Source organism: Bubalus bubalis, chromosome 2 (assembly GCF_019923935.1).
Source record: "Bubalus bubalis isolate 160015118507 breed Murrah chromosome 2, NDDB_SH_1, whole genome shotgun sequence".
Lineage (NCBI taxonomy): Eukaryota > Metazoa > Chordata > Mammalia > Artiodactyla > Bovidae > Bubalus > Bubalus bubalis.
The window spans coordinates 40,211,578-40,238,359 of NC_059158.1; the positions used below are offsets into that span (position 1 = coordinate 40,211,578).

Sequence of the window (26,782 nt, forward strand, 5' to 3'; positions counted from 1 at the left end):
TGGAGAAAATTCTCTAATGGACTCCTATGGTCCATTGCTCAGCTTCAGCTGTTCTCAGCACATGGCCAGTTTGTTTCATTTGCACTCTTGTCCACTTTTTTCCCCCTTAATGGACTGGACGTTTTAATTACCAAATGAGACACTTTTTGTTTCATAAGCAAAATGAGAACTTTTCACTGCCTAAGAGTTGTTTCTGCAAGGAGATCAAATGAGTCAATCCACAGGAAATCAGTCCTGAATATTCATTGGAAGGATTGAGGGTGAAGCTGAAGCTCCAATACTTTGGCCACCTGATGCAAAGAAGTGACTCATTGGAAAATACCCTAATGCTGGGAAAGACTGAAGGCAGGAAGAGAAGGGAATGACAGAGGACCAGATGGTTGGATGGTATCAATGACTCAATGGACATGAGTTTGAGCAAGCTCCGGGAGATGGTGATGGACAGGGAAGCCTGGCGTGCTGCAGTTCATGGGGTTACAAAGAGTTGGACATGACTAAGCAATTGAAATGAACTGAAGACTTGTTTTGGTACTGTTTAGGCTTGTGATTCAGAAGGCAATGGCAACCCACTCCAGTACTCTTGCCTGGGAAATCTCATGGACGGAGGAGCCTGGTAGGCTGCAGTCCATGGGTCGAGAAGAGTTGGACACGACTGACGCGATTTAGCAGCAGCAGCAGGCTTGTAATTGACGTTTCCCCTGTCTGTGCTGTAATTATTGCAAGGTCAAGATCCCTGTCCTTCTGACCTCATGTAAGATGCTGAACCATGGAGAATTTCTGGGAATGATCACTGGGTGGATGGGAGATGGTGATGATGGCAATGAGGATTAGCAGGATCAGAAAGTAAGTGGATGGTAGGACTTCCCTGGTGGTCCATGGCCAAGACTCCGAGCTCCCAATGCAGGGGACATGGGTTCCATCCCTGGTCAGGGAACTAGATTCCACATGCCCCAACTAAAAGATTCCACACTTTGCAACTAAAAGAACATGAATGCTGCAACTAAGACCCAGTACAGCCAAGTAAATAAAATAAATATTAAAGAAAAAAAAGAAAGTAGATGGCATGCATGTGGTTGCAGTATGGGTGACATGCAATTGGCATGTGGTGGTATGTGGGTGGAATGTGTGACATGTGTGTTACAATGTGGTTGGCCTGTGCGTGGTACCTAGGTGGGAAGTTGGGTGATGTGTGGTTGGCATGTAGCCGGGGAGTGAGGTGTGGGTGTTGGCTGGTTCACTTTGGGCTCAGAGCGTGTAATGATTTATCTGATTCACCCTCCCTTGTGCCTCCCCTCCCGGCGGCTGACTGCATCTCATACATACCAAGGTTCTTATCACATCAAGAATTCATAATCATCCCAAAATATTCAATGGGGATATGAAATATTTACACACAAGGCACCAGACGATGAAATGAATTGAGCCCATCCCCAGACCCCAGCAGAAACCTGTCTCCTGCAGGGACAGCAAAGGGGCTGAGAAGTGGGGGTGTCTCCATGGGTCCCATCCCGCCTCCCAGAGCTCTGGGGCCCCCAGGGCACATACTATGAGTCCTTGTTTGATGGGGGAGGAGCAGATCTCCAGACTCTTCCTTGCTGTCTGTTTAGGCACCCCTCCCCCACCTTCCTAGGAAGGCAAGGGCCTTGACCTATATTCTAGGAGCCCAAATCTTGAAAATGGAAACAATCACAGAATTCATTCATTCTTCTCTCCACCAGATGCAGCAGGAAACCTTACTTATCTGTTTGCTTAACTCCACCAACAGGGAGCTCATTACCCTTATTTAATAAAGTGTGGTTACAAAGCTCTTGTATTGAAACGCCTGCCAGTTCCACTCACCAGCTCTCTTCAGCCTAATGACCCTTCAGCTCCCTCTGAAGGTCACCTCGTTTATCCCCTTGCAGTCTGGATCCTCAGTGTCTTGAGGCCCCCAGCCCTGCCAGCCACCCGGGGATACCCTGGAGCACAGATGGGCTCCTGAGCAGCCATAATGACCTCATCTGTTTAATTAGCATGCGATTAGCCTAATGCATATTTTAACATCACATCAGAACTGCTCATCAATCACCTGCATCTGGGGACAGACAGACAGACAGTCAACCTGCACAGCCAGGAGGAAGAAGGTCTTCTCAGTGAATTTTCAGGGATACAGCATCCCCAGAGGGTTACAGGGCAGCCTGGAGGGCTGTGTCATGTTAAAAGGCTCAAAGTCCTTCTCTCCAGCTTCCAGGGCAGGAAGATGATGCCCAGACCTCAGTTTCCCCAGGTGCAGCTCTACCCCCACCTGGGCCAGAAGAATCGACTGTGGCTTCCTGCTCCTAATGTTGAGTCCTCAAGGACACCGTCTCCCCCATCAGGCTGGAAATCCTCTGAGGACGAGAATCCTGTCTTCTCTCTTCTTGCCTGTCTTCTCACTCCATCTGGAATTCCCAGACAAGAACTAGGATCTGGAACAGAAAGAGCCCAGGACTGGGACTCACTGAACGCACGTGTTGTGTTGCCCAAGTCGTGTCTTCTGTCACCATCTGTCTTCTGGCAGAGTCTGTTTTCATCCTGGTGGAGACGAGAGAACAGAGGCTTGCAAGGCAGATCAGTATCACCTTTCAGCCCTGCCGGAGGCTAGCTGGGTGACCTCAGGAAAATGTCTTAAGCTCTCTGAGCCTCTGTTTCCTCAAATGCAAACGAATTGTAATAATACCTACCTTATGGTGTTGGTGGGAGAATCAAAAGAGTAAACACAGAGCCGGCTAACACACAATGCCTTCTTCCCTCCCCCCTCCCTCTGTCCCTCTTCTCTTCCATCTCAGACTGAATTCACAGCTCCCTCTGTGGACTGATGACTTTGCCAGTGGCGGGGTGATATAGCAGATCCCTGGGGGACAAAAGAAGCTTTAATGTCAGTGCTGGGTGGAGCCCTGAGTGTGGAGAGCTGCATTTTGTGCTGAGCGGAGTGTAGCCCTGGGTCTACGAGGCAGGGCATTCCTGATTGACACATCTTCCATGAGGATAAACCAGAATGTGACACTGTTACTGTCAGACCCTGAGCAGCAGAACACGGAGGAGCCTAAATATTTCATGGTCAAATTCATCAATAATGGAGACAGAGACTAAATTACATAACTGTCACCTTTCTGTTAAATAATATTTTCTGCGGGGGCCTGGGAGGGGCAGTGGAGGCCTTTATTACAAGTCATGAATGATTTAGGCCAGGAAATAAAAGGGATCAGGAAGAGAGGAAGGGAGAGGGATTTTCTAGGATCACCCAACTCACCATCAGGGATGGCTGGAGGGAATTGAAAAGCGTGAGGGTTTTGGGGGAGAGGGTGCTGGATGTACCTATAGGAAGGCTTTGTGGGCTGAGGCATGACTTCCACAGCAGGACGGGGTGATTAGCATGCTAACCTCAGCCTCACTGTCAAATTGTTCCTTTTATATGGAGAAGGACAGACAGAAGCTCAGACAGCAAGAAATCAGAAATTTGGAGCTATGTGTCCCCATCAAATAGAGAGGTACCCAGAGTGCAGGAGCTTGTCTCTTCCATCAGACCAAGGGCTTCCTGAGTGCAGCAACTGTGTCTCCCCATGAAACTGGGGGCTCCCAAGGCAAGGGCCTATGCCTTCCTCATCAGAGAAGTCCCCAGGGCAAGCACACTCCCTGTCCAACGGGCAGCACTGTGCTGCTCCAACAGGCCCCCCGATGGCATGGGCACAATGCAACATCTGCCCTGATGTCAGAGCAGCAGTTCCTGGGGGGCAGGCCTCTGTGCCCCCCAATCGGAGTGGGTCTTTGTAGGCAGGAACTATGTCTCTTCCATCAGCCTGGAGTCTTCCTGAGGTCTTAGCCTCTGCCTTTTCCAGTGGACTTGGGAGCCCCTGAGGACAGAGGCTGTGTCTCTCCTCTCAGACTGGATGCTTCCTGAGGGGGGCGCCTGACTCCTTTTCCCACACCTTCTTTCTTTGCTTGGTGGAGGAGGGAAGGGCTGAGTCCCAGCCACCTCGGGGTGTCCTGGGGCCTCGGTAGCAGCAGGAGGGCCCTCCCCTCCTCTCCCTCCCCTCCCGGGGAGGGAGCCCCAGTGGGCATGTGTGCAAACTCACCCTGCACTGTCAGCCCCGCCGTGGGAAGGGCGAGGGCTGGGAACGCGGTGCCCGCTAAGTGTATAATTACACACTACTTGGGGTAATTTTCCTCTTCCTCAAGAAGCGCACGTTGGCCCTGATTTTCCTATCTGCAGATTGTAAGCTCGTAATTAGCAGCAAATTACCCACACAAGTGACAAATTTTTGTGCTTTCAAGTAAACAGACAAAATACCCACGGTTCATAAATTGCCTCTCGGTGCAACAGGCACCTGGCTCCCGGGATGCCCAGCCTGCCCACGCATGGTGGGGAAAGGGGGCCGAGAGTGGCACGGGGCGGAGGCTGCAGTCACGGGATTAAGGATGGACTGGCTCGCCTTCAGAGTTAATCCTCCCTGCGCCCTGGCTGGCCCCACCAGGTCGGAATCCTTGGTCTGGGTCAGGTTTGCGATGCCTGACACAGATGTGGACCACTAGGGTGGCATTACTGGACAGGAACTAGGTCTTCAAACCCTCATCTGTCACCCAGGTGCTCATTATAACCAGTCTCGTGTCTTTTCTCAGCCAGTATCCCCTCTTTGGGTACCACACGCCAGCAGGGTGCCCCTCCTTACTTGCCTTTTTTCATTTTTCGGTTGCACCCCGTAGCACGTGGAATCCTTGTTCACCGATCAGGGATTGAACCTGTGTCCCCTGGATTGGAAGCATGGAGTCCTAACTATTGGACCGCCAAAGAAGTCCCTCTTACTTATTTGCCTTTAAACAGGAGTTCTTAACCTTTTCTGGGCCATGGATCCTTGGGAGACAGGGCATTTAGGAGGTAATTGAGGTTGAATGGGGTCTGGGACTTCCCTGGTGATCCAGTGGCTAAGACTCTGAGCTCCCAAAACAGGAGAGCCCAGGTTTGATCCCTGGTCAGGGAACTAGATCCCACTATGCCTCAACTAAATATCTTGCATGGAAACAGCTAAAAGATCCCACATGCTGCAATTAAGACCCAGTCAAATAAATAAACAGATACATTTTTTTAAAGGTTACATGAGGTCATAAGGGTGGGGCCCTAATCTGATAGAACTGGTGTCCTAATAAGCAGGGGAAGAGACACCAGGTCTCTCTCTCTCTTTTTCCCTCTTTCCTCAAGTGCACAGAGGGAAGGCCGTGGGAGGCTACACTATGAAGGCTGCTGTCTGCAAGCCAGGAAGAGAAGCCTCCTAACCAGAAACCAGCCCAGCTGATACCTTGATCCTAGACTTCAGCCTCCAGAATTGTGAGAAAATAAATTTTGGTGTTTTAACCACCCCGTCTATGGAATTCTCCTAGGCAACCTGAGCAGATTAACACACCAGGCAGGTAACTCCTCTGGGCCAATTTCCTCATAGGTAAAATGGGGGTAAGCATGGAGCCTCCCACATGAGATCAGGTATGAAATTCTTATCAGTGTCCCTTGCACATTGTAAGTGCTGGATGGCTGTGCTATAATATTTTAGGATTTCAGTGAATTACTCTCTTTGCCCTTCCTCTTCATGTTCATTCATGTCCTTTCCCATCACGTTTCCAGATTTGATGAATGCTCATTTAATAAGATTTGATTTCCCATGCTCTCCAGCATTTTTTTTTTTTTTTAATTTGGCTGTGCCAGGTCTTAGCTGAAGCACACAAGATCTTCATTGTGGCATTTGGGATTTAGTTCCCTGACCAGGGATCAAACCTGGGCCCTCAGTAGTGAGAATGTGGAGTCTTAACCACTGGACCACCAGGGAAGTCTCTCCCAATACTCTTGAACTCCACACTGCCAACCCTAAACCGCAATGCCTCTGCTGCTGCTGCTGCTAAGTCACTTCAGTCATGTCCGACTCTGTGCAACCCCATAGACGGCAGCCCACTAGGCTTCCCCGTCCCTGGGATTCTCTAGGCAAGAACACTGGAGTGGGTTGCCATTTCCTTCTCTAATGCATGAAAGTGAAAAGTGAAAGTGAGGTCACTCAGTCTTGCCCAACTCTAGCGACCCCATGGACTGCAGCCCACCAGGCTCCCCCGTCCATGGGATTTTCCAGGCAAGAGTACTGCAATGCCTCTACCCTCCTGCAAAGGAGATGCCTCACTGTGGAGGCAAATAGGATCTGAAGTTACATATTCATATCACCTTTAAAGTGGGGTTAATAACACTTACCTCATCAAACTGAAAAAAGGTAATATGTTTAAGATGCTTGGCCCTAGCGTCTGTTACCCGTGGCCACAAGGTAACAATAGCTGTCCTCAGTATTATTGTCCCTTGTTATCTGTTACTGTGGTAGCTCCCAATGAAACACTCCTCCAGGAATCACGGCCTGTGTACTCCCCTCCCACATTTGATTCTGGGCTGGCCAGAGATGTGCTTTAATCAATAGAATACGGTAGAACTGATTTGGGTCAATTCCGGGCCTAAACCTTAAGAAGGCCTGATGGCCCTGATGTGCTGAAGCTGGCTCGTACCTGCTTGCAAGGGCTTATTGTTAAATTTTCAGGAATTTATGAACTGATTGACATCAAGTTGGTAGCCTGAAATTAATCTTGATGAAAATATTTGCCCTATAGAAATTGGCAAATCCTATATACAAATTAGGGGCCTTTCTTCTTTTCTTCTTTCCCCTCCTCTTCCTCCCTCCTTCCCCCTCCTCCTTCCCTCCCTCTCTCCTTCCTTCTTGCCCCCTCCCCCCAACTTCCTTGTCTCCTTTTTCTTGTTCCTCCTGCAGGGCCAGTTGCCAGCACCCAACTACTTGACAGCTTCCACTTTTGAACTTTCGTGAACCTAAACCACCACGTAGGAAGTTCAGCCAGTAGGTAAAGAATCCGCCTGCAATGCAGGAGACACAGGAGATGCAGGTTCAATCTCTGGGTTGGGAAGATCCCCTGGAGGATGAAATGGCAACCCACTCCAGTATTCTTGCCTGAAAAATCCCTTGGACAGAGGAGCCTGGTGGGCTACAGTCCATAAGGGTCGAAAAGTGTCGAGCTCTGCTGAGTGACTAAGCACGCACACCTTTCAGGAAAGACCGTCCCTTGGAAAAGTCCCACAGGAAGAGAGAGCCCCTGGGATTACATTGAGGAAAACCAAGGAACTCAGATAAATGGCCTGGTAGAGCCACTCCAAGCACCCCACAGCCTTCTGAGCCCTGCTTGACCTGTGAGTGAAGAGGCCATGGACAGTCCAGCCCCAGGAGACACCATCACATGGGTCGGAGATGAGCTGTCCTGATTTAACCTGTCTGAATTCCTGACCCACAGAGCTGTAAACATTTGAAAGATGCACTGTGTTAACCATTAAATCTCGGGACTTCAGGATGCATCAATAGATAGAAGCGCTGTCCACCCTGAGGCAAAGGGCCAGACACTCTCATCGTTGTGTGCCTTTCATCCCCTTCTGCATTTCCTGGATCCCAGGAAGCTCAAAGGAGAGGTGCCCAGCTTGCCACACCGAATAGGGGAAGCCCTACTGGCCCCTGAACCACGCTGATCTTCCAGGGATCCTAGGGGGGCATCCTGACTCACACCCCTCCCCCACCCCATATAAAGAGATGTCGGGGGAAGGACTCTGCTGGGCCTTCTGATGTGGAGCTGAAATAGGAATGGGGCCCTCCCCTCCCCTGTTGACATTTAAAAAGGACAAAATCTGGAGGAAGGTAAATGTTACTTTTCTCTTCTCCTGGGGACCAGGGAAGAGACAGGCTGACCCAGGGTTTGCATCGTTTCAAGCTTAGTGAGGGCGCTGGAGTGCTGGGTGTGAGGTCACTGCAGGCAGAGGGGGTGGTCACTGCTGGTGGACTTGACATCCTGCCCTGGAGGTTACTCGGGACTGGGGTGGGGTTAAACTGTCCTCTCAGTCTTGCTCCAGCACCCCTTCGGCTGGGTAAATCCAGTGATCCCATCCAGGGGTGAGTCCACTGGTCTGCAGTATCCCCAAATTCCTGACAGCTACTAATTTGGTGGATTTGGAATTGGGATCCTGAGAATCCTTGGAAATTTCTGAAATCATGCTGTATTTTCTACTTCCTATAATACCATATTTGTGTGTTTTTTAAAAGTGAATGACCATAAATAATAAATGATGAATCATTTTTCTGTAATGGGGTTGTGTTAAAAGTTTCAGAGGTCTTTTATTAAAAACAGAAAAACAAAAAACAATACTGGACTTCCCTGGTGGTCCAGTGGTTAAGACTCTACACTCCCCATACAGAGTGAAGTAAGTCAGGCAGAGAAGGAGAAATATCGTATGGTCCCTTATATGTGTAATCGAAAAAGAAATGACACAGGTGAACTTACTCACAAAACAGAAAGAGACTCAGAAAGCAAAGTTATGGTTGCCAGGGGAAAGGGATAGTTAGGGAGTCTGGGATGGCCATGTACACACTGCTATATTTAAAATGGATAACCAGCAAGGACCTACTGGAACTCTGTTCCATGTTATGTGAGGGAATCTAGGGGAGGATGGATACATGTATATGTACGGTTGAGTCCCCTGCTGTTCACCTGAAACTACCGCAACATTATTAATCAGCTATATCCCAACACAAAATTAAAAGTAAAAAAACAAAAGACTCCACACTCCCACTGCAGGGGGCTCAGGTTTGATCCCTGGTCCCGGAAGACCCTGCATGCCATGTGGCACAGCCAAAAATATAAAATAAACACGTGGTTCATTGTTACTGTAACACTGTTACTGCACACCTTGTTTTATTGTGCTTTGCTTTGTTGGTTTGTCGTGTTCACAAATACTGATTTTTTTTTTACAAATTGAAGGAAGATCTGTGGCAAGCTTGTGGCGAGCAAGCCTATCAGTGATATTTTTACAACAGCATTTGTTCACTTCCTTTCTCTTTGTCACATTTTGGCAATTCTTGCAGTATTTCAAGCTTTTTCATCATTATTATACTTGTTATGGGGATCCGTGATCAGTGATCTTTTGATGTTACTACTATGACTCGATGAAGGCTCAGAAGATGTTGGCATTTTTTAGCAATAAAGTATTTTAACTTAAGGTATATACATTGTTTTTAGACATTTAATATTTATTGCACATTTAATAGACTATGGCACAGTAAGAACATTACTTTCATATGCATTGGGGAATGCATATGCAAAAATAATTTGTTACTTGCCTTATTGCAATATTTGCTTAATTGTGGTGATTTGGAACCAAACCTGTAATATCTCCAAGGTATTCCCATACTCTGAATCAACATATTTTGACAAGACTATGTATTTCAATAACATGTAAATTTGCTGCCTCCTAATGTAGATATTTGAAAGAGAAAATATTAACATAAAGGAGCATTAACACAAAATTAATGACTAAAGTCATTAAAAATGGGAAGATACAGGTATTTAATATTTTAAAAATTTTATTCTTAAAAATTTTTAGGGACTTCCCTGGCAGTCCAGGGGTTGAAACTTCACCCTCCGATGCAGGGGGTGCAGGTTGGATCCCTGGTGGGGGAGCTAAGATCCCACATGCATTGTGGCCAAAAAACCTAAACATAAAACATAAACAATACTGTAACAAATTTAATACTCTTTACAAATGAATAAATAAAAATAAAAAAATTTAAACCCACAAGGCACCACTTGACCTGATCTTCATTTTGTAACAAAAATTCCAGACGTAGGAAAAAATAGAAACTCTTGTGCTGACATTGTTGGAATTGTCAAGCAAATGTCCAAAATTGCCTTCAATTTGATGGTTAGGACTTACATTGCTTCATCTAAGCTCATTTTTTGTTTAACAACAAAAATGCTTTGTCTGCTTTCCCTGATTTTCTTTTTGCCGCCAAAATTGATATTGCCTTTGCTCATACAGATTTTAGATCAGCTTCTGATTTGGGGTCTGGGAATTCTGCAACATGCTTATTTTCTTCTCTTTGCATTTCTCCCACAGCGAATATTCAAGCACTGGAAAATGTCAGTGATCGTGACTGGGTAGTACTTGAAGAATGTAACATTCAGATGCCAGCAAAGTTAACAGGACAACACATACCAAATTGCCAATTTAAGGGCTTATTTTGCTTCCAAAGCTTATTTCTTGGAATATCACTCAGAGGATTTGTATAAGATATACTATGCATATAAACTTATTAATATTTATTTTATCTGTAAGAATGACTCACCATTGGCAGCAGACAGGGCTCCCAACATACACTGATATAATAGCCACAGCTACAAGCAAGACTGACAGTTTAGACAGTAAAATTCCTACCTATGAGCTCTTGACCCAGTTCCCAGAGACACTGACCTTAACCTTCAACTCCATGTATCAGGGTTTTCAGCTTTTGCTTTCAACTTGACATCTTCAGTTGATCCCTTCAAAGCAGTCACATCTCTATGTTGATTATGAAGCTTTAACTCTCACAACAGAATTACAATACTTTCTCCCATTTTTCAGTTTTCTTGACTGACTTTTCTTGAGACTTGGAATTTGAGAAAGAGAATTTCTAGAAATCCAGTGAAGACATTGTTGCACTGTAACACTAGGTCTACAGCATGGCTTGAGGGACATGGGCTTTATCCAAGAAGCATGAACTCTTGACATGCCTGCCTTTGGATGGGATATTGTTGCCCAAAAGTTCATTAAAGAGAGAGCTGGACTCTCAGTAGAAAGAACTCCCCAACTTGCTGGCTCCTCTGCTGAACTGGGGCTCCCCAGTTCTCTGTCTCCCCTGCTGAACTGGGGCAAGTTCCCCCCAGAGACCTGTTTTTAGCTCTTTTCTTCATCTTCATGCTCATTTGGGGCACCCCATCTATGATATTGGTTTCAATGCACTGATGAAACCCAGATTCATGTCTCTAACTCACACCTCTCACTCTTTTACCTAAAGATCTATTTGTAAGATTTTTGCTTTCTAGCCTCATGTCTCCAGACTTCACTACTTCATTTATTTATTTTGGCTGTTCTGGGTCTTCATTGCTTTGCCCTCGCTTTCTCTAGGTGTGGCGAGTGGGGACTGCTCTTCTTACGGGGTGTGGGCTTCTCACTGCGGTGGCTTCTCTCGTTGTGGAGCACGGCCTCTAGAATGTGCAGGCTTCAGTAGTTACGGCTCTAGGGCCCAAGAGTGCATGAGCTGTGTAGTTGTGGGCACAGGCTTAGCTGACCCGTGGCATGTGGAATCTTCTCAGACCAGGGATCCAACCCATGTCCCCTGCATTGACAGGTGGATTCCTATCCACTGGACCATGAGGGAAGTCCCAGACTTTGCTACTTTAGAAGCAATAGGAGTATTTCTAGCAGGGGACAAAATGGTTTCATTGAACTGGAAGGTGGGTTTTTCATCAGGCCCTTTTTGTTTCTCATGCTAAAAGGGGGATTATAGTGTTGACTGGAGTGCTTGACCTTAATAACCACTGGGGAAAAATGGGCAAGGAGGTATATGGGGTATCTCCTAGTAATTCTGGGTCAAGTGGTAAAAGTTAATGGAAGACCATAGTGACCCCAAACAGGCAACACCATCAAAAGCTCAGCCTTCTTCAGATGAAAAATTAAGACTGTTCCACTACATAAATGACCCTGACCAACTGAGGTGTTTGTGAAGGGCAAAAGGGACATGGGATGGAATGGTAAATACCAACTATGGTCATGTGATTAGATGCAGAAACAAGAACTATAGTTTTACCCATATTGCACCTCTGTGTGATGAATATATTGATGTATTTTAATAAAATTTCTTTTTTTTAACTCCTATCCCCATTCCCTATTATTTGTACATAGGGATTTTTTGATAGTTATATTTGCAATTTGTTCAATGGGTTATAGAATATCAACATGGGATAATGATGGAATTTGAAAGAGAATGGACATCACAGATATCCAGATATAATTACTGATATGAATTTGGACTGAACCCTGTTGGACAAAAGGGTAAGTTTTCGTTAGTGAGGAATAATGATACTGTTATCTGGAAGCAGGTTTTGGTGGTAGTCCTGGTCGTAGATGAGTTTAAAAACGGAAGAAGAGTATATGTTGACCTCATGCAGCCAAGAGGTGGATTGTTATAGACATTTGTTATTCTTCTGAGCTGCCTTTAAACTTTCTTTCTTTATTTGGGACTTCATATCTTATATGTCTGCCTTCTTCTTAGTAGGAACCAGAGCTCATTTTCCCAGGATGCCTTGCATCCTGTATAGAGAATAGTTAACCATTTATTGAGAACTTGGGTTGTACCAGACCCTGTGCTAAACACTTTTCCTTCTATATTTCAGTTTCCACAACTACTTTACATGGTAGGTTAACCTCATATTGGAGACAAGAAAGCTGAGAGTCAGAGAAGTTAAGTAACTTGTCCAAAATCACACAGCTAATAAATGGTGAAGCTGAAATTAATCAGTAAGTGGTGGGCCTGGGGCCATCTGACCACAGTGACAATGCTAATTTTAACCATCTGCTCAAGGTGATATCTGTTTGTTGAACACACATATATGGTCATTATAATTTCAAGTATTAAAGGTATTATTACTTGAGGAGCATGGAAGAGAACTTAGTGGAGATCCAGGAAGACTACAGGGAAGAGATGTTGCCTGAGTCACTAGGGATGTGGGGAACTCATTAGACAAAGGAGGATGGGCAGGACACTCCAGACTGTGGTAACTGCAGGTGCAAAGGGCCAGAGGAATGAACTGGCATGAGCGGACGGGCCATGCTGCAGTATGTGGGGGAGCAGAGGGCGGGAAGTCAGACCCTGGTCCCTCAGAGAGCTGTGAGCTAAGCTCAAGGAGTCTGCACTTGATCCTGGGGTCTGTGGTGAGTCACAGAGGGATTTTAAGTGGATTTGCAATTCGAAAATCTCCGGCAGAGCAGGATGATGGTTTGCAGGGTGCGTAGGCTGGAAGCAGGGAAGCCTTTGGCATAATCCAGGTGAGAAGCGAGCTGGCTCAAACTGCAGAAGCAGTGGTGATGGTGATGGGAGGAGGAAGTGGATGCAGGGGATGGATAGAGAGATGTGGAAGAGGCAGAAGTTGCAGGACTTGAATGTGGATTTAAAGAGGGAAGGAGGCGCGAGGGTTTGATCCCAGGGGTCTGTCTGGGTGATGTGGAAATGGAGAGCCATTGGCTGAGAGAAGAAATGCAGGAGGAAGAATGAGGTTGTCAGAGTTAAGCAGAGAGGTGGGCAGTCTCAGGGAGCCCGAGGCTGAAGATGCAGCTAATAACAGCTAACGATTACTAATCGCATGTAGCACACTGGGCCCGGGGCTAACAGCCAACGCCACAGGGACATTTGGAGATTACGTGAGTTAACACATGGAAGAGGTTCAGAACAGCGCCTCTTGCAAAGTAAGCGTTCTGGAAAAAACTGCTATTATTATTACTATTACCAGCCTTGTTTTACAGACAGGGGGGTTGGGACTTAAAGTGGGTAAGGACAACCTTGCTTGTCCAAGATCCACAGGCAAGAAGCTGCAGTCTGACTCCAGGGCAGTGCCCCTGACGTCATATCACCCTGTCTGTGGAGGAGGGGCCTAGATGAAGTCCCACAGCGGTCACACAAACGCGATAAAGACGGGGTGGGGTGGGGGAGGCAAGAGCCCAGGGAGCACTGACAAACCTGTCCCCAAAGTTCCCTTGCCAATTGTGTCCTCTGGGGGCCCCTCTGGTGCCCATGCTTTCATGCTCAGACTGCTCACCCTGGGAATGTTTTTCAACAATGCATTCCCAACATATCCCTGCGTCTTACCCAAGAATCTCTGCCTCAGTGATTGTAGAGGAGTCAAGGTTCCTGGGCCGACCTTGAGAGGACCTAGAGCTCACTGTGAATCCCTTCAGCACAGGAACGATGCCGAGGGCCCTCCACTGAAAGATGTGGGTAAGTGTGGAACCTCCTCAAGGACTGTGGTGAAAGATGAGATAAGGGAGTTCATGTGCTCCAGGAAGTTTAGTTATTATTATTATTGACCATTGTTATTGTTATTGGTGCTCATTTTCTAAAATAATCGTATTAATTTGTTTTTGGTCATGCTGGGTCTTTATGCTGTGAGGGCTTTTCTCTAGTTGTGGCAAATGGAGGCAACTCTCTAGCTGCCGTGCACAGGCTTCCCACTGTGGTGGCTTCTCTCGTTGTGGAGCACAGGCTCTAGGCACGTGGGCTCAGTGGTTGTGGCTCCCGGGCTCTAGAGCACAGGCTCAATAGTTGAGGCACATGGGCTTAGATGCTCCTCAGCATGTGGGATCTTCCCTGATCAGGGATTGAACCTGTGTCTCCTGCACTGGCAGGCAGATTCTTTACCACTAAACCATGAGGGAAGCCCCTGGTACTCATTTTTCAGTCTCCACGGGTTAGCACAGCGTCTAGGACTCAGCGAGTGCCTGTGGGATGAACGCCTGAATCAGAACACCTCAGGTCTCTTTCTACTTTCTCTTTGGATAATCACTTGGAGCCTCAGTTTCCTCACCTGCAGACTGGAGACACTCATCTCCACCTCCCAGGGTTCCCGCGATGAAATGAGAGAACATGAATCTGTGTTTTGAGGACTGTGGAGTGTTCTACAAACGCAGTTCACAGTCAAGCTCTGCCTCCCCTCCCAGAACGCAGTTGGCAGCAGACCAGGGACGATGAGCAGGAGGCTGCCTCGGACTGGTGGGAAGTTCAGTTCCTTGTCAGACAAGTGGGGCGAGGTCAGCAGGGTGGCCAGGAGTTCGTTGGCCAGGTGTGGGCCGCCAACGGCTCTCTGGGTCCAGGGGGCATTGTTAAGGCTAATGGACTGGAGCCTCCTCCATGCCTGTCTAATGGTTTGGCATCAACAAAGGAAGTATACACAGCACACAGTATGTTCAGTGTCCTGAATGTATACTTACTTCTGCACGTATGTGTGTGTATATACCTGGGGGAGGCTCAGCTATCTCCCAGAGTAAGGAGGTGGCAAATGTTAAATCTTTGAGAAGCTTCCTCTTATGTGCGATGCAGAGAGCTGGAGTATTGGGAACACTTGGCTTTGTTTGTGTATCCAGCCTGATGTCTATAAGCCAACCTTGTGCACCTGTGTCTATCTGATGGGGCCAGTGGCGATAGTGAGGCCAGCTGAGGGGTTATAGACCACGGCGAACACTGGTGGTAACATGGCGGTGGTGTTGAGGCCACCCTCTCCCTGCTGATGAGGCCTCTTGGCTGCCGCTTCCACACACTGTACACATTTTTTCCTGTAGCTCAGACCCTTCCTTAAGAAAGAATGGAGGGGGAAGGAGGAGGGGTGTCTTCATCCCTCAGTACCCAGTGTTCAACCAGCAGCCTCTCCCTGACAATTCAGTGCTTGCAATATCAATTTTCCCTTCCGGAAAGCAGTTCACTTTTGCTATGTGATTGGGAAGGTAATAGGTGGGAGCAACTCCCTGCCACGGCATTTTTATTTAAGTGGAGTGAACACATTCTGCCTGGCCCTTCCTCTGAACCTTTGCTCAGGCTGCTCCCACCATTCTGAACACCTTCATTCGAGCTGACATCTCACCTATCCCCAAAGGCTCAGCTCAAAGGCACCTTCTTTATTATACCTTCTTACCTCTCCTCTCGTGTGATAGAAATTAATTCTCTGTTCTAGGTACTCCGGGTTGCAAAAACTACCGTGTAGGCGTCCGGTATGGCTCCGAGGCCAACAAATCTAAGGGGGCCCTTTACGCTGGACATTGGGTCAATGTCCTTCCCAGGTTTAGGCTGTATGGTCTTGGGGTTCAGCTCTGTGTGGCCCAAGATACTGAGGCCTGGTGCAGTGGTGGGTTAGTAAATGTTAACAACCAGCTCTCTAGGAGAAAGACCCTGACTTGTACTACATGCCAATTTCCATGATATAAATACTCCCACCGTGTCTGACAAAGCTATAGCAATGACATTAGGGAAGGAGCAGTTGAGAAGAGATGTGTACACTCAGCTGCGAGCTCGTGTGAGCTGGTTCCAGGACATGATTGCTGATTCATGACTATGCTCCAGAGATGTTGACATCAGCTAGTGTCTGGCACATAGTAGGCCCTCGGTGCATGTTTGAAAGAATGAATGAATCGATGAATACATAAATAAATAAATGGATGAAGAGTTGGATGAGTGGGTGGATAGGAATCAAGTTGCTCGGGCAGCAGTGACTGACGGTGGCTTTGGCAGGGGAGGTGAGAAGAGAGAAGAGGTTGTTCTGTGCTGGGCAGGGCTGCTGGTGTCCAGCACCAGGCAAATCCAAAGTACCCCAGTTCCCCATCTGAAGGGACCTCCTGCCTTCCCCCTACCCCGCCAGGCCTCCCCCAGTGCTGAAGCGGCTTTGCTTTCTCTCATAAATAACCCATAATGCCGTTGAACATGGATTTCTTCTTGGGGCTTTTGTTTCTTCAGTCATGACAAAAGCCGCACTAATGAGTTATTGGAAAAACCAAGCCCTGCCAGAGAGGCTGGGTGAGCACAGAGGGGGAGATGCGGATCCGGCCAGCCCAGGAGGCTGAGCAATTCCCTGAAGAGAGCTTGCCAGCTCCTGAGAGGGGCCTTAAAAAGTCCTGATGGTTCATCTGTGTCCAGGGCTTTACACAGACCAACCACCTCAAGGAATCCTTCTCTGTGAGCCACTGGGCAGGTGTCATTAACATCCCCATGCTCCCAGCTGTTTCCACCCAAGGGCTTTGGTACCCACTGTTCCCTCTGCCTGGAACACCCTTGCAGCCGGATATCCCCACTGTTCACTCAGGTCCTTGATCCGAATGTTACCTCCACAGAGGGGCCGTCCCTGACTACCCTGTCCAAAGAGACACCTCTCCTTGTTCTCCATCCCCTTGTCCCACTTGAATTTTGTTTTGCTAGCATCAATCATAATCTGATGTCTCAGACTGGATGGCAGAAGGCAGATCCCAAGATAAGGATCTGAGGGCAAGTAGTATTCAGTGACTCCAGGAAACACCCATGGGAGGATGGGGAAGTGACACAGGGGAGGGAAGGCAGCCAATAAAAGCTGCAGTAATTATTAGCTGTGGGGACCTGTGCCCCAACCCCGACGGGGAACTCTGGGAGCCAATGTAGGACACACACCTTGGAGACATTCTGCCCGAAGTGGGAGGGAGCCGCAGTATTTATGCAACAGCCCGGTGAGTTGCTGGCGTAGGGCTGCTCCCACGGAGCTGAGAGTTTCTGGCTCTTCTGGCTGCTGTGGAGGCAGGCACGAAGGCCTTGGGCAAAGGCAATCAGAAGTCAGCCTGAGGGCAGTGAAGTTAGCACAGTCGGATATGGGCTGAGCACCCACAGGCTCTTCTAGACCTGATATGACATAACAATGTTATGTTGTCTTCCCCGATAAATGAAAGGGAGGGACTTTGTTATGTTCACAGGTACAACCTCTGTGCCTGGAACACTGTCTGGTAATCATGACAAAGTTGTTGAATAAATGGATGCCCATTTTACTGATAAAGATGATGAGGCTCAGAGGCATGAAGGACTGTGCCCACATTGGATTTCTCCACAACAGGAAGTATTTACTGAGCACCCACTTTGGGTCTAGCACTTTAAGTCTCTCTGACTCCAGTTTCTGGGCTTCCCCTTAGTCATGTCCTCTCCCAGCCTGGGTCCCAGTGAGGGGGAGGTGTGACTTCCTGGACTCCATTTCACATCCCTGGCACATGAATGCTCCTCTGTTCTCAGTCTGACCTGGCAGGGACAGGTCAGCCAGGATCTACACTGAAATGTTATTTTGTTTTCCCATTTCGTTTGGAATAATGACTGACATTTCCACCTCCTTCATCCCAAGAAAGGAACCATGGTCAGAGACTGAGTCCAGGCTTTCTTGCCTCAAGGAGCTTTGAGTTTTGTTATCAATGCAGCAGGGACACCCCCACCCAGTTAGGGTAGGAGGTGGAAGTCTCTTGAGGGGGAGCGAAGAGAGAGTGGACTAGATAAGGGATGAGGAAAAAGTGAGTGACCAGGAGGGAGAAGGGCCTCTCCAGCCCAGGAGGAACAAAAATCTGGGGACTTTTGTTGGGGCCTTGTGTCCCTCTGGCCTGCAGTGCCAGATGGGGATATTTGTGCAGGCTGGATGATAAGTGTGGAGGCCTTGAGGGTCTCCAGGGTCCTCTGTGATCACTTAGAGGGCTGCTGTGGAGACCTCTCAGAGCACGTCTAGGGCAGCTGGCCGACTGAGGCCTGGCCTAGGGTTCAGGAGCCAAGGCAGCAGGAGTCAATTACCATGGCAACCACAAGGCCTGAGGCCTCTTCCCTGGGTCCCGGATTCTTCTATGACCTTGGAGACTCCCATCAAACATAACTAAAGCAGATTTTTCAACACTCTGGCAATTGGAGGCTTGGGAGCTGAATTTATTTGACTTGAAAAAATAAAACGATATGACATTTATTGCGTGTGGATGTTGCTGAGTAAATTCAAAGCCACTCCAGTGCAGAGGGACCTGTGGGCCTGTGGATGAAGGCGACTGAGCTGAGAGGCACACCACCAGCCTCCCGTCTGCTAGTGGATCTGGCCAGGCAAAGCCAACCCCTGGGTCAGGCCTCCTGACTGCTTGGAGGGCACTGGAGACCATGGGGGAAACACTGGAGGAACTTAATTTTTTTAAAAGTATATGAAAATCACATTTGCTTATTTCTGATTATAAAAATAAACATTCTGCTTGCAGAGATATAGGGATAATAGAAGCATACAAAGACAGAAATAAAAATCACTCATAATCCCATCACCTACAATAATCATTAAAATGAACTATTTGTTCTTCTCATCTTCAGTCTGTATAACAGCTTTTACATAATTGAAACCTTATTAATATTATTTATATAATTTATACTCTATCTATAGAATATAGATAGGCGGCAAAGGTCCCTGAGCTCTGAATGGTAAACAAATGAAAAACACAAACACACACTCACATGTCAACCTGCACAGACAGTGGAAAATAGAGCAGGGGGCAGAATGCTGAAAAGTAATAAGTCCCCAGTCTGCTACTAAACAGCATCATGACCCTGAAGAAGCCACCTTACCCTCTCGTGCCTCAGTTTCTTAATCTGTAAAATGGGGTTGATGAAACCTCATTTAACTACCTCCCAGTATTTTGGAGAGCATCATATGTGAAAGTCCTTTATCTACTGTAGTGGTGTCATTAGGCAATGATAAAAGAACCAGGAGCTCTAGCTTTTGGCATTAAATTTTCTGGGTGACTTTGAATCAATTCCTTCATTTCTCTGGTTCTTAGTTACCTACTTAGTTAAATGAAGGACTGGACTAGGATTCCTAATAATAAAACTAATAATTTTTAGAATGCTCACTATGTGTTAGGCACAGTATGGAGCACTTTATATACATTTTCTCATTTAATCCCCCTAATTTAGCAGTCCTATGAACTTGGCACTATTCTTATCACCATTTTTTGGACACAGAGAGGTTAAGCAACTTCCCCACAGTTACTCAGACAGTAAGCAGTAGATATGGGGTGCAACTGGACTCCTGAGCATTGCTATCAACAAAACTCCTACCACGATAGAGGAGGTCTATATCTGCATTGGGCAGAAGGGTAGCCACTGGCTCTGTGTGGCGGTTGAGCACTTGAAACTTGGCTAGTGTGACTGAGAAACTGAATCTGAAATTTGACTTTATTTAAACTCAAATACTAGTATACATTGGCTATGTATTTGGCCAGCATAGCTCTATTATGTCAGCTTTTGGTCCCTCTTCTCTGTAAGAGCAGAGAAGGCAATGACACCCCACTCCAGTACTCTTGCCTGGAAAATCCCATGGACGGAGGAGCCTGGTAGGCTGCAGTCCATGGAGTCGCTAAGAGTTGGACACGACTGAGCGACTTCACTTTCACTTTTCACTTTCATGCATTGGAGAAGGAAATGGCAACCCACTCCGGTGTTCTTGCCTGGAGAATCCCAGGGACGGGGGAGCCTGGTGGGCTGCCGTCTCTGGGGTCGCACAGAGTCGGACACGACTGAAGCGACTTAGCAGCAGCTTAGCAGCTCTGTAAGAGTGAGCGTCAAGTAGTGGAGAAGAGTATAGACTCTACAGTCTGTGGACCAAATTCTCTGATTGGAAAACCAGCTTTGCCACTTTTTAGCTGTGTAACCTTGGGGGAATTACTGAACCTCTCTGTTCCTTAAATCCCCCTAAAACTGGGCGGATGTGAGGGCAAATGGCATTTAGGCTGAGCATTTCATGGCTATGCTACTGTCTACATACTCCTTCAGAGAAGTCCTGGGTTAAAGGATGAACAGTGTGAGGTGGGGCTAGATTGACTTCAAAGGGCTGAGTGGGAGGGCCCCTTGGGGTCTTCTTTTCACGCTCTCTCAGGGGTCAGATGTGTCTCCTGAAAGCCCCCGGGGCCGGTGGGCGTGGGGGTTCTCCGAGGAGAGCCTGAGTTAATCGAAGAGGCAGCGAGTCCCCAGGGCTTTTCGTGTGTTTGGAACAAGGAGCGTGTGGGACCAGTCCTGGAACTCCTCCCATCCACTAGCGCATCGGAGTGGTGGGGGGCGGGGGATGGTGGCTAAGCCTGGCGTGCTGGGGGTCAGAGGGGCTGGGGTGGGATAGGAAGAGAAGGACGGGGAGCGGGGGACAGGGGGATGAAGTACAGAGTAGATGACATCAGCTTGTCCTGGGGTCGGGTCAGAGCAGACGGAGCTGCAAAGGGGCCACCACGTCGCACGCTGGGGGCGGGGGGTGGGCGCCGTTCCTGCCGTATTCTATGTGAATGGCGCCCCCTGGAGTTTATGCCACACAGCGGTCCTGTCTCTGTGGGTGCCTGCAATCGTTCCAGTCCAGATTTCCTGCTCCCCCCGCCCCCATCTCCCCCACCACTTTGCAGGGCTCAAAAAGAGGTGATGGTTAAAGGAGCAAGAATTTTGCTGGAGAACTTAAACTGCAAGGGACCTGGGAGAATCACGGGTCCAGTCCCCAGGCCCAGCCTTGGCCCCCTCTCCTCCCATAAGTTCCATTCACCCCTCTCCTCCCTTTCCTCCTTTCCCCTCACATCCCAGCCTGTCTTTTCAAGCTTGAGAACATTTGATCCTGCTTCCGAGAAAGAGCTGTCCTGGAGAAGGTGAGAAAGAACCAGCTCAGTGAAATTTGACACGCCTTGCACTGGCGCCCTGGGGACAAAGGCCGGAGAGCCACCCCCAGCCTGGCAGACCTCCCCACCCCGCTTTCAGGAAACTCACCTGACCAACACCTCCTCCCCTAGAGGGCATCCCAGAGTGAGGCAGCCGTGGGGGGGTCACAGCACTTGTGTGCACAGGGATTTTCCCAGAATGCTCTGTCCCTCGCTTGCCTACTTCCCTTCCCCAAGAACTGGCTTCCCCTCAGCCTCTCCATAACTCAAACATTTCTTCTTATGTATTTGCTGTTTGTCTGGATCATTTGGGTCTCCCTTATCCTGGAGATTCAGGTCTTGTCCAGGGCTTACTTTTGTTCTGGGCAGTCAGGGTAACCAGAACTAGTTCATTGTGTTTATCTAGTTTTGGCTGCACTGAGCCTTCGTTGCTGTGTGTGGGCTTTTCTCTAGTTGCGGCGACCAGTGGCTACTCTCCAGTTGCGGTGCATGGACTTATTGTGGCGGCTTCTCTTGTTGCAGAGCACAGGCTCTAGAGTGCGCGGGCTTCACACGGTGAAGCAGTAACTGGCATGCGGACTTAGTTGCCCCGCGGCATGTGGAATCTTCCAGGACCAGGAATCGAACCCATGTCCCCTGCATTGGCAAGTGGATTCTTAACCAGTGGACTACCGGGGAAGTCCTCAGTTCATTTTAATGAGCAGACGAATGGCTGCCATCTGGTCAATCCTGCACTGGGTGCTGTGAGTGATTCACACAGTAACAGGATACCCCATCCTGCCCTGGAGCTCACAGCACACGTGCCACTCTAAGCCTGGGGTGGGGAGTGACATCCATGAGACTGGAGTGCCAGACGGGGCCTTCCAGGGAGGAGCTGGTCTCCAGGTCCTCTGCAGCTGCCTGAGCCAGGTGTGTCTCCCTAGAGAGGCCAGCGGAGTCAGGCGGGGATGGGACCTGGTCCCCAGAGAGACTGGGTTTTCCTCCCAGGGGGTATTGACTTCTGCATGCCAGCTTCACAGTTTCATCTTCAAACATGCCTGGTTCCCAGGAGCCCAGAGAGACATTTCTGTTGGGAGAAACACCCAAATAAAGCACCAAGCTGCTTCCTTTGCTCTGGGTTGAAACTCGGAAAGCTGCAGGCAACCAGGCTTAGACGCGTGAAACAATCTTGCAGTAGAGCCAGGAAGTCAGAGTAACCACGCCCAAGCTGTCCTTGTTCTCCATCCCATTCACACTTACCCTGTGTGGGTTCTTTATTGCGGTCAACAGTTATCTGTTGCTGTTCTATGTCCTGGCTTCTTTTTTATACCAGAATCTATGAACCTGTAGTAGCAGTCTCCGCACTGCCTGTGAGGGGCCTGAGGGCAGGGCTGTGTCTCCCCTCAGACTGGAGATCCCTGAGTCAGGGCTGGGTCTCCCCTCAGATGGGGCTCCCTGAGGCAGGGCTGTGTCTCCTCTCACACTGGGGCTCCCTGAGGGTCTTTTCTTGTTGGACATCTCCACCAGGATGCTCAGTATGATGTAGGCACAATGCCTGACTTAATAAATATTTATTGAATTAATGAATATTCAAGAGAACCTTGCTTTTCCACCCCATTCACTGCTTCCCAGACCCAGCAGCCAGCTGGGGAAGCAGAGCTGGGTAAATCAGTGCTCCTTACACCTCCTCAGAGTGAGAAGACCATGTGTTTTCAAACCAAATTACTTTTGATCCACTGAACTGTCAGCTCAAAAAAGTTAAACAAAAATGTCCCCTGTTCTAACGTTAGTGTGGACATAAGGAGCTTGGGATGACCCAGGTGACCCTCACTTGGGAAATGGTAGCATCTAGGTCTCAGACACAGCTCACAAGGCTCTAGAGTCAGGGCACATCAGCTCATCGTGGAAATGAGAGAGGGATGATCTCACAGCGGGGCAGGGTGCAGTCATGACACAGTGGCCAGAAAGAAGGGAAGAGACTCCTGTCTCTTTTGCACCTCCCCACCCTGTCATTCTAGAACTGGTATTTTAGTAACACACTGTTAAGCCAGTTAGTGAATGGCTCTTTGCCTCAGTTTTCACATCTGTAAAATGGAGGGGGCCACAAGTCGTAGCTCACCTCACATTTTAAGGACCAAGAAGGAGAGTGGATGTAGAATTTCTTGGACAATTAAAATATGAGGGCACCCTTATTCAAATAAGTAATTTACAAGAGAATCTGAATAAATTAGCCTTTCAAAAGTGATCACGGTTCCTAGTCTCACAGTCTAGCCTCATCAATTTTCATTGACCGGTTCATATGATAAGCACTTATTGAGCACCCAACCCACTCTAGTATTCTTGCCCGGAGAATCCCATGGATGGAGGAGCTTGGTGGGCTACAATCCACGGGTTGCAAAGAGTCAGACACAACTGAGCGATTTCACTTCACTTTCACTTTAAGTGCCAGGCACAGTGCCAGGTGCTAGGGATGCTGTGGAACCCTCCCCACTTCAATCAATTCCTCACACAGAGCCAGAGCAAGCCTGATACGCTACAATCAAATCCTGCCCCTCCTTTGTTAATAACCCTGCCATAGCTCCCATCTTGCTCAGACTAAAATCCAACATCCTGCAATGAATGCAAAACTAGAATGATCTGTCCCCTTAAACCTCTCTGATCTCACTCCTGCTACTCTCCCCTCACATACTCAGCTCCAACCAAATCCTCCCTGTCACCACACGGCCTTTGCACTTCTTCCCCCACCCCTCCCTGCAATGCCCTTCTGTCAGACACTGGCACGGCTTGATCCCTCTGCCCTTTAAGGTCCTCAGATGTCAGTGGGGTCTTCTGCGGACACTCTCACTAACATTTCAGCTCTCACATTTCCTACTCCTCTTCCTAGCTTTAGTATCTCCCTTACTATCTAAATACTATCGGGACTTTTCTGGCAGTCCAGTGGTTAAGACTTTGCCTTCCATTGGTGTGTGGGCTTGATCGCTGGTTGCGGAGAAACCAAAACATAAAACAGAAGCAATGCTGTAACAAATTCAATGAAGACTTAAAAAATGGCCCACATCAAAAAAAATCTTTAAAAATTAGAATAAATACTATTGACAGACTATATCGTCTGTCTCTTCACCAGAATGTTACTTCCAGGAGAGCAGGGGTTCTTGCCTGTTTTGTTCACATTGAATCTGTAGTGCCTAGTGTAGTGCCTGCCACATAGCAAAAACCATTAAATATATCTTACATGAATGAACATGTGGACAGTGGACAGGGTCCCTGCTCTGAATCTTGCACTCCATGAGCAGAGAGCCTGCTGGGGGTCTGGGGGAGGGGAGTAGAGGGGTCTACAGGACCTGGTGGGTGACCAAAGTCTCTATGGTCCCTCCTTTCCAAGGATGTCATTGCAGGATTGCAATAGTACTAGTCTCGGGCAGCACGATTTATAACAGGAGTTAACTGCTTACTAATTAGCAGCTGGAACCATTAATTGGCTATTTGTTAGAGCGGGAATTAATAAACTGGTCTTTCAGCAGGGTCATAACTCTCCTCACTCCTCACCCCTCCCAGCCAGCCCTCTCCTACCTGACCAGAAAGTGGCTTGCCCCTAAGATTGAATCAATACCTCCCATTGCACGATTTTCCAAGACGGTTTCCCTTGCAAGGTGATGACGCTCTCTCCCTGCAAAGACTCTTGCGCTGTCTCTCCAGCTTTTTTCTTCCAGGCTCTGACTTGCTAGAAGCGAATGATCGAATGATCAAGAGGCAGGGGAAGATGGGGGAAATTTCTAGTAATGCACTTTCACAACAAAAGCCCCAAGTTGCGCTGCTTGACAGAGGTCTGGGGCTCCTGGTTGTCCAGCCTCTCAGGCATGCCCTCAGTCAGCAGTTACTTAGTCCTCCTGGAGCCCACAGGTTGGGCTTTCTCTAGGGCAAAATGATGGAGTTTTTCTTAGAATGTCATGAGTGGAACCCAAGAGCTGGCAGTGGGTGTTGACCACCAGGCCTCCAGGTGGCTTCAGTCTCAACTCGTGCCCAGCAACCTCCTTCACTGTTGCCTCGAGTCCAGTGGTCTAGCTTTCATGCCCCACCCCCAAGCGCCCGATCTGGGGCTCAGAAGGATTGTTCTCTATTCCAGAAGAGAATAGGAACACTTCTTGTGAAAATATTTACTAAATACCTAGGAAAGAGCAAGCCTGTAGAGTCCACTTCAGCCACTTAGCAGCTGCTTGAATCAATAAATCTCTCTGTGCCATTCTACGAGAATAACAGTCCTGTCTCACATAGTTGTGAGGATTAAACAGTTAATGCACATGAAGGGCTTAGAATGGTGCTTGGCATGTGGTGTCAGCCATTACTATTATTACTCGTTTCTCTCAACCATTCTGTGAAATGTGGATCCTACTCACTTTACAGCTGGGGAAACTAAGGCCTAGAGAGGTTAGGACTGGCGCTCAGGACCCATGGCTCCCAAGCCAACTGTTCCTTTCCTTCTCCTATTTGCTTCTCATTGTCAGGCCCAGGGCTTTGTCAGAGGCAGCAAAGACGGGCACATCTAGGGGAGGAGATGACTGAATTTATCGGCACAGACAAGCAGGCTGTCAAGGTATTTACACTGCACACAATTAGCTGCCGAGTATTCACAATGGATTAGCTACAGCAAATGTTCAATCCCAGCCGCAGTAGAATTTGGTCCTCTACTCTCCCCTCCTTTTTGTCACTCCCCCATTATGAGTCTTCTCTCTCCTCCAGGCCAGGGTAGATGTTCAAAGACAGTAAACTCAAGAGATGGTTAGCTGAGTCAGTGGGGTTCCTTGTCCACCAATAATACATCCCAAAGCCAAAAAGGAGCAATTAACTGCTATTTGGGGTTGGCTAACTGAAAAATAGTAAGGCAGTTTCCCATGACATGGACAAGTGCCCATTCAACTTAAAATAGGCAAAGCCAAGGAGGGCAGGAATCACTGTGATCACTCCTTGAGAGCTTCCTGGAGGATGCAGCGATTTTCAAATAATGGGAAGAGGATGATAATAAAAGAAGGTACTTATCATCCCACCCTCAGTTGGTACCACTTCCTTTCAGACTGCGTGGCGAAAGTGGGTGGGAAGATACAGAACCTGATAACTCTGTATGTCTGTGGGGGCAGAAAATGGATTTTTCTCTTTGGTTGGGGATAGAGGGGAGTAGAAAAGATGGCGGCACTGAGGGTATCCTAGGTCGGTGGTCTGTGGCCTATGATGGGAATCATTCACTGGTTCATTTAACAGATCTTCAGCTGGCATCTGCTGGGTGTCCAGCACTAAGTGGGTCTGGTTTCCCTTATTCAGCCATAGACCCACAGGAAAGCAAGGAGAGGAAAAAAAGGAGAGGATGAAGGAGGCTCAGTCAAGTGGAGGTGGGCTGCAGAATAAGATTCTTCCCATGAAAGATTATGAAAAAGAATATATGTGTAACTGAACCAGTTTGCTGTCCAGTAGAAATTAACACAACACTGTAAATCAACTATATTTCAATAAAATAGCGGGGGGGGGGGGAGATTCTTCCGATGGTCTCAGACTTCCTGAGATGGACAGAAGGAAACGCGGAGGTGGGCACAGCCGCCCCTCCCTTCCTAGGCTGCCTGGAATTTCCCCAGAGGCCTGAGTCCTGCCGTCACACCCCTGAAGTCAGGGGCAGGTACTCCAGTGAGAGGCAGGAGAGGAGGGACCCAGCAGGAAATGGGT

At 48.1% G+C, this 26,782-nt stretch overlaps 1 protein-coding gene across 3 annotated transcripts in view; it reads left to right on the plus strand.

Moving 5' to 3' along the window:
* The first annotated feature begins 13,625 nt into the window (after positions 1–13,625).
* Positions 13,626–26,782, plus strand: part of MDGA1 (MAM domain containing glycosylphosphatidylinositol anchor 1) — a 76,783-nt gene continuing 63,626 nt past the window's right edge. The window contains exon 1 of one of the 3 annotated variants that reach the window (XR_006545713.2): positions 13,626–13,898. Coding sequence is in view for 2 of the 3 variants with exons in the window: in XM_044930533.2 (XP_044786468.2) it covers positions 13,703–13,898 (196 nt within the window). In the remaining variant the exon portion in view is untranslated. The remainder of the gene's footprint in view (positions 13,899–26,782) is intronic. The other 2 variants (XM_044930533.2, XM_044930527.2) reach the window with 2 other exon arrangements.